This window comes from Bombus vosnesenskii, unplaced genomic scaffold (genome assembly GCF_011952255.1).
Source record: "Bombus vosnesenskii isolate JDL3184/JDL3185 unplaced genomic scaffold, Bvos_JDL3184-5_v1.1 scf7180000016261, whole genome shotgun sequence".
Taxonomy (NCBI): domain Eukaryota; kingdom Metazoa; phylum Arthropoda; class Insecta; order Hymenoptera; family Apidae; genus Bombus; species Bombus vosnesenskii.
In genome coordinates this window covers 2,758,526-2,771,934 of record NW_022884330.1, presented here as the reverse complement: position 1 = coordinate 2,771,934, position 13,409 = coordinate 2,758,526, and the positions used below count along the sequence as shown (strand labels likewise).

At 27.4% G+C, this 13,409-nt stretch overlaps 4 protein-coding genes across 9 annotated transcripts; 2 read left to right on the top strand and 2 right to left on the bottom strand.

Moving 5' to 3' along the window:
- Nucleotides 1-54: 54 nt before the first annotated feature.
- Nucleotides 55-2,161, top strand: LOC117241640 (tetracycline resistance protein, class B-like). 2 transcript variants are annotated; one of them, XM_033507559.1, is made up of 6 exons: nucleotides 55-139; nucleotides 387-647; nucleotides 706-1,055; nucleotides 1,116-1,395; nucleotides 1,480-1,662; nucleotides 1,741-2,161. In XM_033507559.1, exons 1-6 carry the CDS (start codon nucleotides 55-57, stop codon nucleotides 1,977-1,979), a joined length of 1,398 nt encoding a protein of 465 aa, XP_033363450.1. In that variant the 3' UTR covers nucleotides 1,980-2,161. The 2 variants fall into 2 exon arrangements, with proteins under 2 accessions (XP_033363450.1, XP_033363451.1); XM_033507560.1 differs by lacking the exon at nucleotides 55-139 and adding an exon at nucleotides 175-229 and having other exon boundaries at nucleotides 1,741-2,120.
- On the bottom strand, nucleotides 1,982-4,144 carry LOC117241643 (sepiapterin reductase). 2 transcript variants are annotated; one of them, XM_033507567.1, is made up of 4 exons: nucleotides 3,460-3,638; nucleotides 2,966-3,362; nucleotides 2,576-2,889; nucleotides 1,982-2,502 (listed from the first exon to the last, which is right to left on the bottom strand). In XM_033507567.1, the coding sequence occupies exons 2-4, from the start codon at nucleotides 3,198-3,200 to the stop codon at nucleotides 2,260-2,262; spliced, it is 792 nt and encodes a 263-aa protein (XP_033363458.1). In that variant the 5' UTR covers nucleotides 3,201-3,362; nucleotides 3,460-3,638; the 3' UTR covers nucleotides 1,982-2,259. The 2 variants fall into 2 exon arrangements, 1 of the variants encoding a protein (XP_033363458.1); XR_004495085.1 differs by lacking the exon at nucleotides 1,982-2,502 and adding an exon at nucleotides 3,783-4,144 and having other exon boundaries at nucleotides 2,688-2,889.
- Nucleotides 4,145-4,717: 573 nt separating this feature from the next.
- On the bottom strand, nucleotides 4,718-8,891 carry LOC117241696 (ras-related C3 botulinum toxin substrate 1-like). Of its 2 annotated transcripts, none has more exons than XM_033507699.1 (3): nucleotides 8,342-8,891; nucleotides 7,897-8,129; nucleotides 4,718-7,816 (listed from the first exon to the last, which is right to left on the bottom strand). In XM_033507699.1, exons 1-3 carry the CDS (start codon nucleotides 8,646-8,648, stop codon nucleotides 7,517-7,519), a joined length of 840 nt encoding a protein of 279 aa, XP_033363590.1. In that variant the 5' UTR covers nucleotides 8,649-8,891; the 3' UTR covers nucleotides 4,718-7,516. The 2 variants fall into 2 exon arrangements, with proteins under 2 accessions (XP_033363590.1, XP_033363591.1); XM_033507700.1 differs by having other exon boundaries at nucleotides 7,918-8,129; nucleotides 8,342-8,889.
- Nucleotides 8,892-8,969: 78 nt separating this feature from the next.
- Nucleotides 8,970-12,070, top strand: LOC117241695 (phosphatidylserine decarboxylase proenzyme, mitochondrial). 3 transcript variants are annotated; one of them, XM_033507697.1, is made up of 6 exons: nucleotides 8,970-8,988; nucleotides 10,123-10,252; nucleotides 10,322-10,592; nucleotides 10,712-10,945; nucleotides 11,025-11,313; nucleotides 11,394-12,070. In XM_033507697.1, exons 2-6 carry the CDS (start codon nucleotides 10,212-10,214, stop codon nucleotides 11,801-11,803), a joined length of 1,245 nt encoding a protein of 414 aa, XP_033363588.1. In that variant the 5' UTR covers nucleotides 8,970-8,988; nucleotides 10,123-10,211; the 3' UTR covers nucleotides 11,804-12,070. The 3 variants fall into 3 exon arrangements, with proteins under 3 accessions (XP_033363588.1, XP_033363587.1, XP_033363589.1); XM_033507696.1 differs by lacking the exon at nucleotides 8,970-8,988 and adding an exon at nucleotides 9,690-9,954; XM_033507698.1 differs by lacking the exon at nucleotides 8,970-8,988 and adding an exon at nucleotides 9,974-9,991.
- Nucleotides 12,071-13,409: the final 1,339 nt, after the last annotated feature.

Sequence of the window (13,409 nt, the reverse complement as noted above, 5' to 3'; positions counted from 1 at the left end):
TCAATTTATACTGTTGTGGTATTATTATTTATAACACAATTCTTAAAATATAAGATGGAAAACGCGATCACAGGATGGAAGCGTTATATGCTTGTACAACCATCTATGATGATACTAATAACTGCTCAAGCAATATCAAGTAATTTTGATATATTTTATATATCATATGAATGTTAATTAGATTATATCATGTCATGTATAAATATCATGTACAAGATATTTAACATATGTAAGAAGATATCAAATCATTATTCTTTTCCATATATTTTTATTTCATGTGTAAAATAAATATTTGTATGAAATTTAATTTATTAGCTTATTAATATATTTAAATGAGTAAGCTATAAAGTGAATTGTAATTGACATTACTTTGATTTGAATTGTAGGTAATATTCTAACAGATTTAGTAGTATATCGTACTTGTAGTATAGCATTAAATATAAATAAAACAGAATGTTTACTATTACATGAAAATAGTAGTTCTGCGGAAGCTTTGAAGATAGATGCTCAAGTGCAACCCAAAGCCAGCTTAATTTTAATGACAAAATCAATTATTGAAAGTGTCATACCTGCTTTTTTATCTTTGTTTTTGGGACCATGGAGTGACATTTATGGAAGGAAGTCTATCATGTTGCCTGGCTATGTCGGTTAGTATTATGTGCTTTAAAAAATAGACATGTATTCAATGTGTGATTTATGTCATAGGCACATCATTAATGTACCTTCTTCTTTCCTTCATAAGTATTTGGGATGTCAATCCATGGTTTTTATTAATTGCATATATTCCATATGCATGTTGTGGAGGATTTGGCATAATTTTATTAGGTACTATATGTTATCTCACTGATATATCAAATGAACAAGAAAGAGGCTGGCAATTAGCTTGGATGGAAGCTTTGATATCTGTTGGTATTTTGACTGGTATATTGACAGGTCCTGTTATCTTTCGAGCATATGGATATACAGTTGTATTTGCTATTGCTACTATATGTTGCATTGTAGCAGGATTGCATATTTTTTTTTTAGTTCCTGAGACTATATGCAGCACAAATTCAGTATGTATTTTGTAATGTCTTGTATATATGCTGTTATTAATATCTTTTTAATATTTGTAGATAACTGTAAAAAGTTTGTTCGATATACATTTGGTCAGGAAACTTATAAGTACATGTACAAAAAAACGCAATGGTTTTGATCGATATATAGTTTGGTGTTGTATAGCTTGCATTATTTTAATGGTTATTGCTTTACAAGGAGATATGACCATTGGCTTTTTATTTGCAACTGCCAGACTTGGTTGGGATGTAAATAAATATTCTATTTATTTAGCTACAAATATTATATTTTCAATTCTTGGTATAATATTTGGAGTAAAACTTTTTGTAACATATGGAGGTATAAATTAAAATTTGTATGTACATCAAATATTTTTAGAGAGTTTGTTAATTAAAATGTTTGAGTAGAGAAATATTTTCATAGGACTTTCTGAAGAAGTGACAGCTATATTGTCATTATTGTCTTCTTTGAGTGGTTGTCTAGTACACAGTTTTACATTGAAACCTTGGCATATGTACCTGTCTGCAGTTGTAGGAATGTTTGGTGGCATCACTAGTCCTATGATCCGTGCTATAATATCCAAGTCAGTGCCATCAGAGGATACTGGTAAATATTGTTAAATAAGAAAGAAAGTATAAGTTTTCAGTATGAAATTGTGAGAATAATATTTACAAAATTCTGTAGGTAAAATATTTTCCATGACAGTATCTATTGAAACATTAACTCCATTGGTGGCAGCTCCTTTGTACAATTTGATTTATTTACATTTTATGCCACCCATATATCCACTACCAGTTTGGTTAGTTTCTGTAGGAATTTATGCTATTGTAACACTTATTTTAGTAAACATACAAATTCAAAATGCAAGAGCTGACTCTATAAGATATGCATCATTGAGACAAAATAATGAATTATTATCATAAACTTCGATAAAAGATGTTTATTCTAAAGAATTGTTACAGTAATCACAAGGTTATAATGGGAGAACTTAGTATCTTCCAGTACAAACATTTTATAATATTAGTTTATATATATATAGCATATTGTTTATACGTTTTTATAATGTAACAACAATATCAAATAAAGTGTAAATCATTTGAAGTAACCCTATAAACAGTTTATTAAAATATTCATTTGTTTGCTTTGTGAAATTTAGAAATGATAAGTGGATACAAATAAACTGTATCAATAAATTTATACAATTCATAACTCGTCATAATAATCAACGTGATCACCGGATTTATACTTTTGTTCCTTAAGAACCGTTAAAAGACGATTAACTGTTTGTTCACAAGTCAGAACAGTTTTTTTTGTTAACATATCATTGAACTGTGTTTTAGTTTGCTTGTCAGCAACTTCATTGCAAATTTCATAGTACATATCAGTTTCAACTGGTCCTGGTGAATAATTTAAGACGTTGATTTCTGGATTTTCTAATGCAAACACCTGCACAATACATAAATTTAAAAAATATAGAATAAAAATTACATAAATCATTTATACTAATATAAAATATTACTTTAAAGATCATTTCCCGTGCTGCTTTTCCTGAACAATAGTAAGCTAAACATTTCCCTGGTTGTATACCAAACAATGATGTAATGTTTATAACCAGTTTTTCCGTATTTGTATTTTCATTGAATATTTGCATAATTACTCCATTTAATATAGCAGGAATAAAAACATTTAAGTCATAATAATTATGCCAGACATTAATGTCAGTCAGATCATTTGTATATTGATTCACACGTCCCATCGTACCAACATTGTGTATCACAACTACTCGATCAAATTGATTTAAAACCTGATTTTTTAAAGATTGCATTACAATATCTAAAAAATATATATTTATAATATATGTACAATTTATCCTATGTATAAAATATATGTATAAAATGTATGTATTTACCATGTAATTTTTCTTTTGTTCCTAAAGCTAAATCAGCACTAACGGTGTCAACAGATATACTTGTAGGAATATTTTTTGCTGTTTCTTTCAAAGCATTCAGATTTGTTGCTAATAAAAGTATATGTGAACCTTTCTCTAGGATTGAACCAACAGATATTGCAAGTTGTTTTCCAATTCCACGGCTTGCACCAGTGACTACTAAAAATACCTTTCCTGATAACACTTTGATCGACATTTTTTTAAAGCCTTAGTTCTGTTTTATTCTTTTGTTTGGTAATTTGCAACTTATTTATTTTTTTAATATCTCTGTAGCAATTTCTTCTTGTTGTGCAGATTCACTAACAACTTGTAGAACATCTGCTTTTAAGAGGTGAACTAATTCGCTAGCGGTTAGCGCCTAAAATAAATATTACAAATGTCAAATATAACAATATAATTAATAATAAATACATTTTTAACAATAAATATAAATTATTTATATTTTTTATAATTACCTGTAAATGAGGTGCTATATGTCTTATTAAAGGATTTGATGCAAATTCAATTTCTTCTTCAGTTTCAAGCTTATACCCAGAAGTTATTAAACGTGCAATGGAATCTTCCTTTGCTTCAAATAAGGATGTTACAAGATCTTTCTTTGATGTGCCTTTTTGAAGACTTTTAAGTCTGGAATCTATAACATAATTTTACAGTTCCAGATAAGAAATTAAAAGAAAATAAAAGATTTTAATATGGGATTAGAAATTACAATATGTTACATAACACGTATAATTATAAAAATAAAAAAAATAGAAGGTAATAGATTTTTATAACTTACAAAGTTTTTCCAAATATTCCTCTGAATCGGCTAACTTGATATGTTGCGTTTGATTTTCTACAAAAGAATCTTCGAAACAATTTTTACATTTATCATTACTGGATGCTGGAACATCTGTTCCACTCCATGGATCATTAATATCTGTCTTCATCTTTTCCGTAACCAACAGATTTTCATAAATAATTGAACAGAATTCGATAGAATTTACTTATTTTGTTTTGTATAGAATTAACAAATATCTACTTTTCCTGATTTACGATGGTATCTAGGGCATTCTAGGTTACTTAATCGTGTAAATAAGTTACATATATTTATTTTCACTGACATCTAGTAATCAATAAAGTGTCTATACATTATTATCAGAATGTTTTTTCAAATATAACTCTATTAATTTTTAAAGTATTATTTTCTTCGCAAATAGATCTGGAAAAATTTTTCATTGACATATTAATATTTTAGAGTTTTATTTATTAACATGAATATTTGAAATAGATTTTCATTTTCGTAATTAAATTTACGAATTATATTACTTAACGAAGATGTGCAAAGATAAAATTTTAGTTTGAAAATTATGTAATTACGAGTTATTGATAAAATTATGATTTTAAGATTTGGACCGAAAATTAAAAGCTGAGATATTTTCAAATTAAAAATTTCTGAATGTGAAAAAACTATAAGTATTATATTATTATATAAAATTACTTAGAGATTTATAAATACTCTCATTCATAGTTCTGATACATTTTGAGATAATCATTTATGGGAATAGTATCACAACCTTTGTTCTTTTACATATCACTGTTATTAAATATTTTATAATAAATGAATTACAATTTTTTATGTGAGTAATTTATTATTGGTGTACAAATATATAATAAAAAACACTCAACACAAATTTGATATGATCAAAAAGCATAGATTGACATAGAAAAATGTTTACAAAAATATTATTTACTTTATTATATAGTATAAGCAATTAGTAATACTATTTATTACAACATTGAGATATTTCAGTCTAAAATAGTTTGTCTATATGTATGTGTATAACATATATATTATTCCATAATAAATACCATGTTCGTGTGGAAGTCATGACAAAATGATATGATTTTATATACATTAATTCATATAATATTTATGAATAGGCTTAAGTACTTTCCTTTTTTCATTTATAATAAACATTATGATACAAAAATGTGTTTACTAGGCTGTCTAATAAATATTTTTAAAACATTTTAAAAGCATATAAAAATATTGAATTACAAATATAAGACTGCAACTAAAAGAGTTTCATAGATGTAAAATCAAAATAAAAAATGTAAAAATATTAATTTAAAAAAATATAATTGCAAATACTTTTCGGTACACTTTAAGAACTGATACCTATTATACCTCATTTTTCTAGTAATGTATTAAAATGGATATTGTACACATTTCTTAGCAGCAAGAAATTATATAAAAAGATAATATGCATATTATATTTACATACAGACATTAATTGTATGTATACATTATTTTCTTCGCATTTAAAGCATATATTCAATTTATAATGTTAATATCAAAGATCCAGGAACATTGATTCTGTAAGAAGCAGCATAAGTAAAGCTTGAAACTTAATTAAGACAATTAGTTTCATGTTCCGTATGCTTTAAAAATATTGTGTACAGAGTTTGTCAAACTACGTAGTTACAGGTATTTCAAATTTACCCATTTGCAAAATATATAAATTAATTGTCATTTAAAATAAAAAACTGGAGGGTCACCTTTATACTTGTCTAAGATAAGTTATTTTAAAATACATCAATTTGAGCAAAAATTATAGTGTGTTCAATTTCGAACGTTAAAAATATTAAAACTGAAGAAAGAGTAGAAATCACAACAGGCAGAAATGTACAAGGTGTCATTACAGTATTTGATTGTAAGAATGTTATATTAATCTTAAAGAAATAACGTTATGAAAGCATTTTTCTAACAATAATTAATCTAAATATTTTCTCACATATTATTTAAAGATATTTATAAAATCATGTTTTAATACTTTTCCTCCCTACAATTAGTAGAAGATACAAAACTTAAATATGTTAAAACTCTTAACAAGGGAAGTTTCTGAAATATTTATACGAATTATAAACGACGATACTGTAAATATAAACATTATGCTTTTACCTTTAGGTTAGTATTTATTCTTTCTCTCTTTTTAATCCTTTTATTATTCTAACTTTACTGTTTCTCAAAAGTAATGGTTAGAACTGAAAAATCTAGATAGATAATATTTGCATTTATTGAACATAAATTCAATTCAAATTTAATTGAACTAATTTATGATATAATTTAGAAGTGGATTAAGACTATTCAACAGTCTTGTACCTTCTTATGTTTTATGTATAAAAATTATAGAATTTGACAAAATTTAAATTTTATAATCACAGCGCTCACTAACATGTTCAATATTATTTTTTAATATTTCACAGAAAGGTTTTGAATATTAGTTCAGTATTATGCTTCACATATATAGAAAGAACTTGCTTGTAAATAGATAAATTGCTTACGAAGTATATATATCATAATAAAAATGTGTTTTTAAATAATTAATTTGATTTATATGTATAATAACAATGTAATATTACAGTTTCAATGTGACGTACGTATCGTGATGTATTAATGATGTAAATGAAATTTGTAACTCTTTACATTCTATCATTTCAAGTAAAAATTTTCGAATAATATATAATATTCATTAACATATTGTTTTCTAATAAATAACATAGTTTGATTGTAATGTAAGAATGTAAAGAGTTGATATTTGGAAAAATTGTATCAGGATTCCTATTTTATAGAATCTTTGCAGCATGAAAAGCTGTTTAAAATGTTAAATATAGTGCATATTATATAATAATAATAATAATAATATAACGCAGCAATGATTTGTTTTAAATTCTAAAATTAATGTTCCTATCAATAAAGGAAAAATCACAATAGGCAAGTAGCCAATTACATGCTAGTAACAAAAATATGATTAATGTTATAATAAATTATGCCATATCTGGCTTCAGGAATTTTATGAATGGCGTACGGCTTAGCTATCAGAATATAAATTTTATATCTGTACAAGAAAATAGAAAACTGTGTTTTATATATTTTAGAAAATAGAAAGATTTAACTAATGAAAAAAGTAGAATGTATATATAGAATTATTAACCCCTTAACCTACAACGTCGAGCTGGGCTCGTGGTACGTTTTTCGGGCCAAACATAAGAAACACGAGTTAGACTCGTCGAACATGTTTTTTTCTTGGCCGCATTCGGACGTGCAGATATATTTTTTTGAAAAATATTAAAAAGATACCTTTAAGAATCTTGTTTAGTGCTCAATTGGTAGTAATTATTTATGAAACATCTTGCAACATAAAATTAGTTATATCTTGTATAACTTCAAACACTCAGTCTGACTGATCCTGCCGATGGTTACGGCACACGCTGTTGGAACTTAAATCGTAAGACAAGGGGTTAACCAATTCAAAAAACTATTACTCAAGTACAGTCTATTGAAATTTTAGAAAAATAATCTAATAATAATCTCAGAGTTTGGCAATAACACATGGAAAGTTTGCATATTTTTTAAGTAAAATCGTAGAATTATATTGCTGAGATACTCAGAGAAATTAAAAAATTCCGATAACAAAGTAGTCGCACTTGATCACAGAGAATACTCTAGAGAGTCTAATTAATCAATATTTATGCACCACTAGAAGATTTTTTGCAACAACATAACCATCTGCGCCATAATGGTAAAGGTTTTCTACGTCTATATAATAAACTAGTACCACCTCTTCTTGTGTTAAGAGCACTAACTATTGCTTGGTCAAATGCTTCTTTAAGATCATGTTGAGTTAATGCAGATGTTTCCACGTAACTTACAGCTCCAACTTTTTGAGCTAATTGATGACCCTGTGAACTTGTAATTGGTGTTTGTCCATATCTTGCTAATTGTAACATAAGATGTACATCTGATCTTAAATCACTCTTTGTGCCTACCTAAAATTATTATTGTTTCCATTTAAAATATCTATATATACACACCAATCTTGTAAATATTTTATATTAAAAATAAATACTTCTATTACAAATTTCATTACCAAAATGATTGGTGCATTAGGGCAATATTTTCGTACTTCATTTACCCATCGAGAAGTTACACTATGATAAGAAGAAGGGCATACAACACTGAAGCAGACTAGGAACACATCTGTTTCTGGATAACATAATGACCTTAGAGGATCAAAGTCATCTTGACCTGCTGTATCACATAGCTGAACATTTACTGGTTGACCATCGACATTAACAACCACTGTAACAAATTAAGACATTTGCATGTTTAATATATGTATATAAAACATACATTTTATATATTTATAATTATATCAAGACAAATTCAAATAATTACCCGGATTTTTATACATGACATGCTAAAGAACACACTCACCGTCTTTTTATTACTTTAAATCAAACTTGTCACTATCCGAAATAGAACTTACCATTGTCATTAGATTTTTAACTAACCATTATAATTATCGAAAGCAGTAGGTACATATTCTCCTGGGAAACCGTTTGTTGAATAAGAGACAACCAGACTGGTTTTCCCAACGGCACCATCGCCTACTAAAACAACTTTGATTCTTCTGTCAAGTGGAATGCCACTGTGTTCCGTGCTACTACCATTCGAATTCTGATTCTGTGTCGAGCAAGTTGTACGCTTTGCTTGCAGTTGCATCATCTGTCCATTCTTTAGGAGGGGTTTAGTCCAATTCGTATGCGACGACGGCGGCATTATTTCGCTTTTCACTTTGCTGCAGCCACGAGCTATCATGCATGTACTTCCGAAAAATGTTTTGCATATATAACCTCTATCTAGCGATACAAAATCGATGCAATTGTTGCATCTATCACAAGTTTTTTTTCCGAATCGTCATTTCTCTCTTATCCACGCTGACACTATACTCGTGGCTTTTAAGATCGCGAATCAAGTTTCCGATAAAGAGCACTTCGATACACCCTGTCAAGTATTGTATGTATCGCTCTCGAAAACAATGGGAGAACGTACACCGTCCAGGAAAGATAAAAAAAGAAAAAGGAACTGATCCACCTGCCGCGACGCGGAGCCACCTGTTATTACGCTTTTCTTGTGATGATTACAACCGGTGGCACAGGTACGCTTCACGATTGTAGAAAATTGCTTCTACCTTGATTTTTTCCCCTCTGTTTTCGACCAACATTTTACGTAGTTTTATTTCTTTGGACATTAAGATTGTAGATCTTTATGCATTTATGGGAAATTTGAAAACTCAATTGTGTATATAATACATAAAAATACATACAACATAAAATACTCAGAATATATCGTACTTGTTGCAATGTTTATTAAGTTAAATGATTGCCTTCATACAAATATGAATTTGCGTAAATATCTGCAGTCTATGTATGACTAATTAATTATACCAGATCATATCCTGATTAAAGTTATATAATTCAAATTGTATCTCGTGGTATATGAAAAAATAATTTTGGAGCAATTTTTGGTAGCATATAATGGTAACTGAAAGGTAAAGCAATATGCAAGAAAAAACGTAAAACTTGACGAATAATAATATGTAAATGCTTTAATGTAAATTGTGAAATAAAGATGAAAAGGATTATTGCGTATCGTTGACTATAGGATATGAGAAATGTTTTTATGACATTAGCGATTTTAAATTTTGTAAAGATATTAAGGTATAAATTAGCGGAATAAAATAAAGTAAAATGTATAAGTTCATGTCCAAGCCCAACAAAACATTTTTTAACTATATAAAATAATAATCATATTACAAAATATATATTATGAACGTGTTATATATTGTACAGTTTAGTTGAGTAAAGTTTCACTACAGACGATTTCTGTGGTTTCATTAGGTTTCAGCACTGGTATAATATCAGTGGGTTTCATGCATTTAAATAAAATAAGAATAAAAGAATATAATTTTAATATCAAACTGCTAGGTGGCGTTTTATATACGAACAGTATTCGTACAAGTTTGTAGTTAAGAAGATCTTTTGTTCTAATCTATTTTCTTTATCTCGAGTTTTTATAATAATCATTCTTAAGCTACAACTGTTTCTGTAGATGAGTACTTAATGTACGTATGTATAAAAATGTCAAATAAAATATTTCTTGTAAGTTTTTGATATTCCAAATGTATATTTCAACAGGATTAATGTATAAATTTAATTAAAATAAAGATATGTTAAAAATTGTTGAGTATATATGTCTGAATTTTGTTATTTATAAATATATATTTTTGTAGAAATTTGTATATAATTCAAGCTAACCTAAGAGTATAAGGAGAATATAAGAAAGTTTATATATCTCTATGTAATAAAATTTATTTTCAAGATGAATCTTTATAAGATTTATCACTTAATTCAAGATGTGAGGTTTGTAGTCTTTAAGTCTTATTATTACTTTAATAAAATTATTTATCTAATGTTGTTAACATATTTTAGCAAAAACTCTTGTAAATGTTGTATGAATATATATACAAAAAGTAATTTCAAAATTTTAATAAATAAAAAATTGTCAAAAACATATACCTCAAATGTAAGTACTAGTCGATATAAAGATAATTCTTGGTACTCATTTATAAAGCAACGAAAATGGATTGTTCCTTTTGGAATGGGAGTAACACTGTTAACAGCATTACAGTGGAGATATTTGAAAAAACATCCATATACAACTGAGGACAGTAATGTGTACGACCCAATCAATGTTTTTGTGGTATAAATTTTTATTACAATAGCAGCATGATATATTACATTTCAATTGAACAAAATTTGAGGAAATTAAGGACTATGTATGAACAAGAAAGTTTTGTAGTTAAAATTAAATATTTACAGATAAAATGTTATTATTTCTTGCCATTTCGAGTAATAAGTCGAATATGGGGTTGGATTGCTAGTTTGGAACTGCCAGTTAGTTTAAGACCCACCTTATATGGATTTTATGCAAAAACTTTTGATGCCAATTTAGATGAAATTGATATAGAGTTATCAGATTTTCCAAGTCTTGTTGACTTTTTTGTTAGACCGCTCAAATATGATGCAAGACCTATTGCTCAAACTACAAATATAGTATGTATATATTTTTTACATCAAATTAAGTAAGTCATTTAAATAGAGTAATAAAACGTTATATGTAAATTTATTATAGGTTTCACCTGCTGATGGAAAAGTTTTATATTTTGGACCAGTAACTTCATGTTGTGTACAACAAGTAAAGGGTGTTACTTATAATCTTAGACATTTTTTAGGTGATATAAATACATTTCATTCTGAATGGTCTAAATTTACTAAAGAAGAAGATGATATTTATATAAAATCTCTCTTAAAAAATCCAACAAATCAGCTCTATCAACTAACAGTTTATCTTGCTCCAGGGGATTATCACAGATTTCATAGTCCAACTGACTGGGAAATAGAATTTCGTAAACACTTTCAAGGTTTATTGTTTTTTTATATTCCAAAATCTAACTTTAGTTTACATGAATTAAAATTGGGAAAATATTTTTCTTCATTTCAGGGAAGCTTTTAAGCGTTAATCCTAAAATAGCCCAATATTTACCAGACTTATTTTCATTAAATGAACGTGTAGTGTATATTGGTAAATGGGCTGGTGGTTTTATGGCTTATAGTGCAGTTGGAGCGACAAATGTAGGTTCTATAAAAGTTTACTGTGATAAAGACTTACATACAAATGCTCTTAAGTGGCCTGAAGCAAAACGATGGAAAGATGCTAGTTTAGGCTGTACACGTTTAAGTAAAGGAGAATTATTTGGCGAATTTAGAATGGGATCTACTATTGTGTTATTATTCGAGGCTCCAAAAGATTTTAAATTTTGCGTAGAAGTGGGACAAACAATTAAAGTAGGGCAAGCTTTGAGCGTGTGTACTCCTGAAATTGAAGAAAAACAATATGAACATTCATTATGACAATTAATAACGCGCGTAGCGCTTGACTGGAAATATATTTGGAGAGTAGATACATAAGTTCTAGAAATTAATTTACTGATATGGAAAAAAATGACTTTTTATGATATTACTGTTATCTCAAATAGACTTCAGTGCAAATGATTCTGAAAGAAAATATGAGTATTTTATATATTGCACAGTTTGTTAAAAATTTAAATTTTATGAACCTTTAATAAATTCATAAGCAAATTGTAACATAACTAATAATCATTCATAGTTGCCATTTAATATTTGGAGAAATTTAGTTTTTATCAGTGTTGTGTATATGTATAAATATTTTAATAACAGTTCCTTGTATTTTTAAAGTATTAATACATTTAATGTGATATCATCTATTATATGATCATTTATTTTGTAAAACATTACATTCAATGATCATATTTGCAACTTCATAATATACACTCCCTTATGTACTATTTTTAATTTTGTAATTGTTGTAAGGATGATTTTTCAAGTGAAACTAATATTGTAAACATAAGAAATTGTCGCAGTTGTACATCGTATTATAAAGATGGAAGCAATTGCAAATGTTTTCTTAACATCTTTATATCGTTTATATTTTTTAAAAAATAATGTCAAACTCATAACATTGGGAAAATAAAAATATTTAAAAAATATTACATTATAATTATTTAAAGACCTATACTCTTATCCACATAATGAACATGTTTTATATTTTTTATAAAAATAATTATTTATTTACTTATATTATTTATAAAAAAATTATTTACCACGATTTTGAGACTGGATTTCAACTACCCTGGTATTGTTGAACCTTGCAGCTCGAGTCTTTCAATTTGTAATGCTGAAGATCGTTCTTCATAAATCCTTTATGTTTTGAGGAGAGCCAGCATGATCTTCGATTTCAAGGTGGACATTCTCCATTTTGGAAACATTTAACCAATATAAGGTTCTGTAATTTTAAAAATAAGATTGATTATAGGAAGCTTAATAATAGTTAAAGATAGATCCCATAGCTTTAGGATCATTTGATGAAGACACAATTTTGCAGTTATACCCATTTACTGTATGGTAATTCAACTTATATCCTATTATTTTTTAAACTATCTTATTACCTTATGTAGTGGCTGATTCGTAAGTATATTTGTTAATATTTTTAGCATAATCATATATATATATACTATCATAACTATCCGACTTATGATATTTATTCATTTTTTAAATATTTTAATTTTTCTAAAATAATATTCTTTCATCTTATTTATATTAATACAAAGAGAAGCAATTCGCATTAATTACAAAAAAGCACAAGTAGAAATATATCAGTATCAGTTATTGTTGGTCAAAGCGTAAAATTTCTTCCAACTCGTTTACAGTTCGTTTACAACCGCTACCGAAATTAATTGTACATTTTACCATTTCTTCAACGCTATTATTGGTTTCAATGCGAATGTTATACATATATATAGGAACCGTGTTAAACACGCTAACCCTGGTTGCAGTAATCTCTTCATTATCGGAAAGGGGAACGCGATCACTGTGCGGGGATTGAAAGACAAAACAGAAAAGTCAAAGCCGTCGTCGCGTGCCGGAATCGCGTTACGTC

What these genes read in the sequence shown, in the direction of transcription:
- LOC117241696 (XM_033507699.1), bottom strand. Translation starts at nt 8,648, where the DNA reads ATGATAGCTCGTGGCTGCAGCAAAGTGAAAAGCGAAATAATGCCGCCG. An exon ending in TGCTTTCGATAATTATAATG is followed by an intron (nt 8,130 to 8,341) that starts GTTAGTTAAAAA and finishes AATTTGTTACAG; the next exon opens with TGGTTGTTAATGTCGATGGT. An exon ending in TAATGAAATTTGTAATAGAA is followed by an intron (nt 7,817 to 7,896) that starts GTATTTATTTTT and finishes TAATAATTTTAG; the next exon opens with GTAGGCACAAAGAGTGATTT.
- LOC117241643 (XM_033507567.1), bottom strand. Translation starts at nt 3,200, where the DNA reads ATGTCGATCAAAGTGTTATCAGGAAAGGTATTTTTAGTAGTCACTGGT. An exon ending in AACAAAAGAAAAATTACATG is followed by an intron (nt 2,890 to 2,965) that starts GTAAATACATAC and finishes TATATTTTTTAG; the next exon opens with ATATTGTAATGCAATCTTTA. An exon ending in CACGGGAAATGATCTTTAAA is followed by an intron (nt 2,503 to 2,575) that starts GTAATATTTTAT and finishes TGTATTGTGCAG; the next exon opens with GTGTTTGCATTAGAAAATCC.
- LOC117241695 (XM_033507697.1), top strand. Translation starts at nt 10,212, where the DNA reads ATGAATCTTTATAAGATTTATCACTTAATTCAAGATGTGAG. An exon ending in TTGCTCAAACTACAAATATA is followed by an intron (nt 10,946 to 11,024) that starts GTATGTATATAT and finishes AATTTATTATAG; the next exon opens with GTTTCACCTGCTGATGGAAA. An exon ending in ATTTCGTAAACACTTTCAAG is followed by an intron (nt 11,314 to 11,393) that starts GTTTATTGTTTT and finishes TCTTCATTTCAG; the next exon opens with GGAAGCTTTTAAGCGTTAAT.
- LOC117241640 (XM_033507559.1), top strand. Translation starts at nt 55, where the DNA reads ATGGAAAACGCGATCACAGGATGGAAGCGTTATATGCTTGTACAACCA. An exon ending in CTATATGCAGCACAAATTCA is followed by an intron (nt 1,056 to 1,115) that starts GTATGTATTTTG and finishes TAATATTTGTAG; the next exon opens with ATAACTGTAAAAAGTTTGTT. An exon ending in AGTGCCATCAGAGGATACTG is followed by an intron (nt 1,663 to 1,740) that starts GTAAATATTGTT and finishes AAAATTCTGTAG; the next exon opens with GTAAAATATTTTCCATGACA.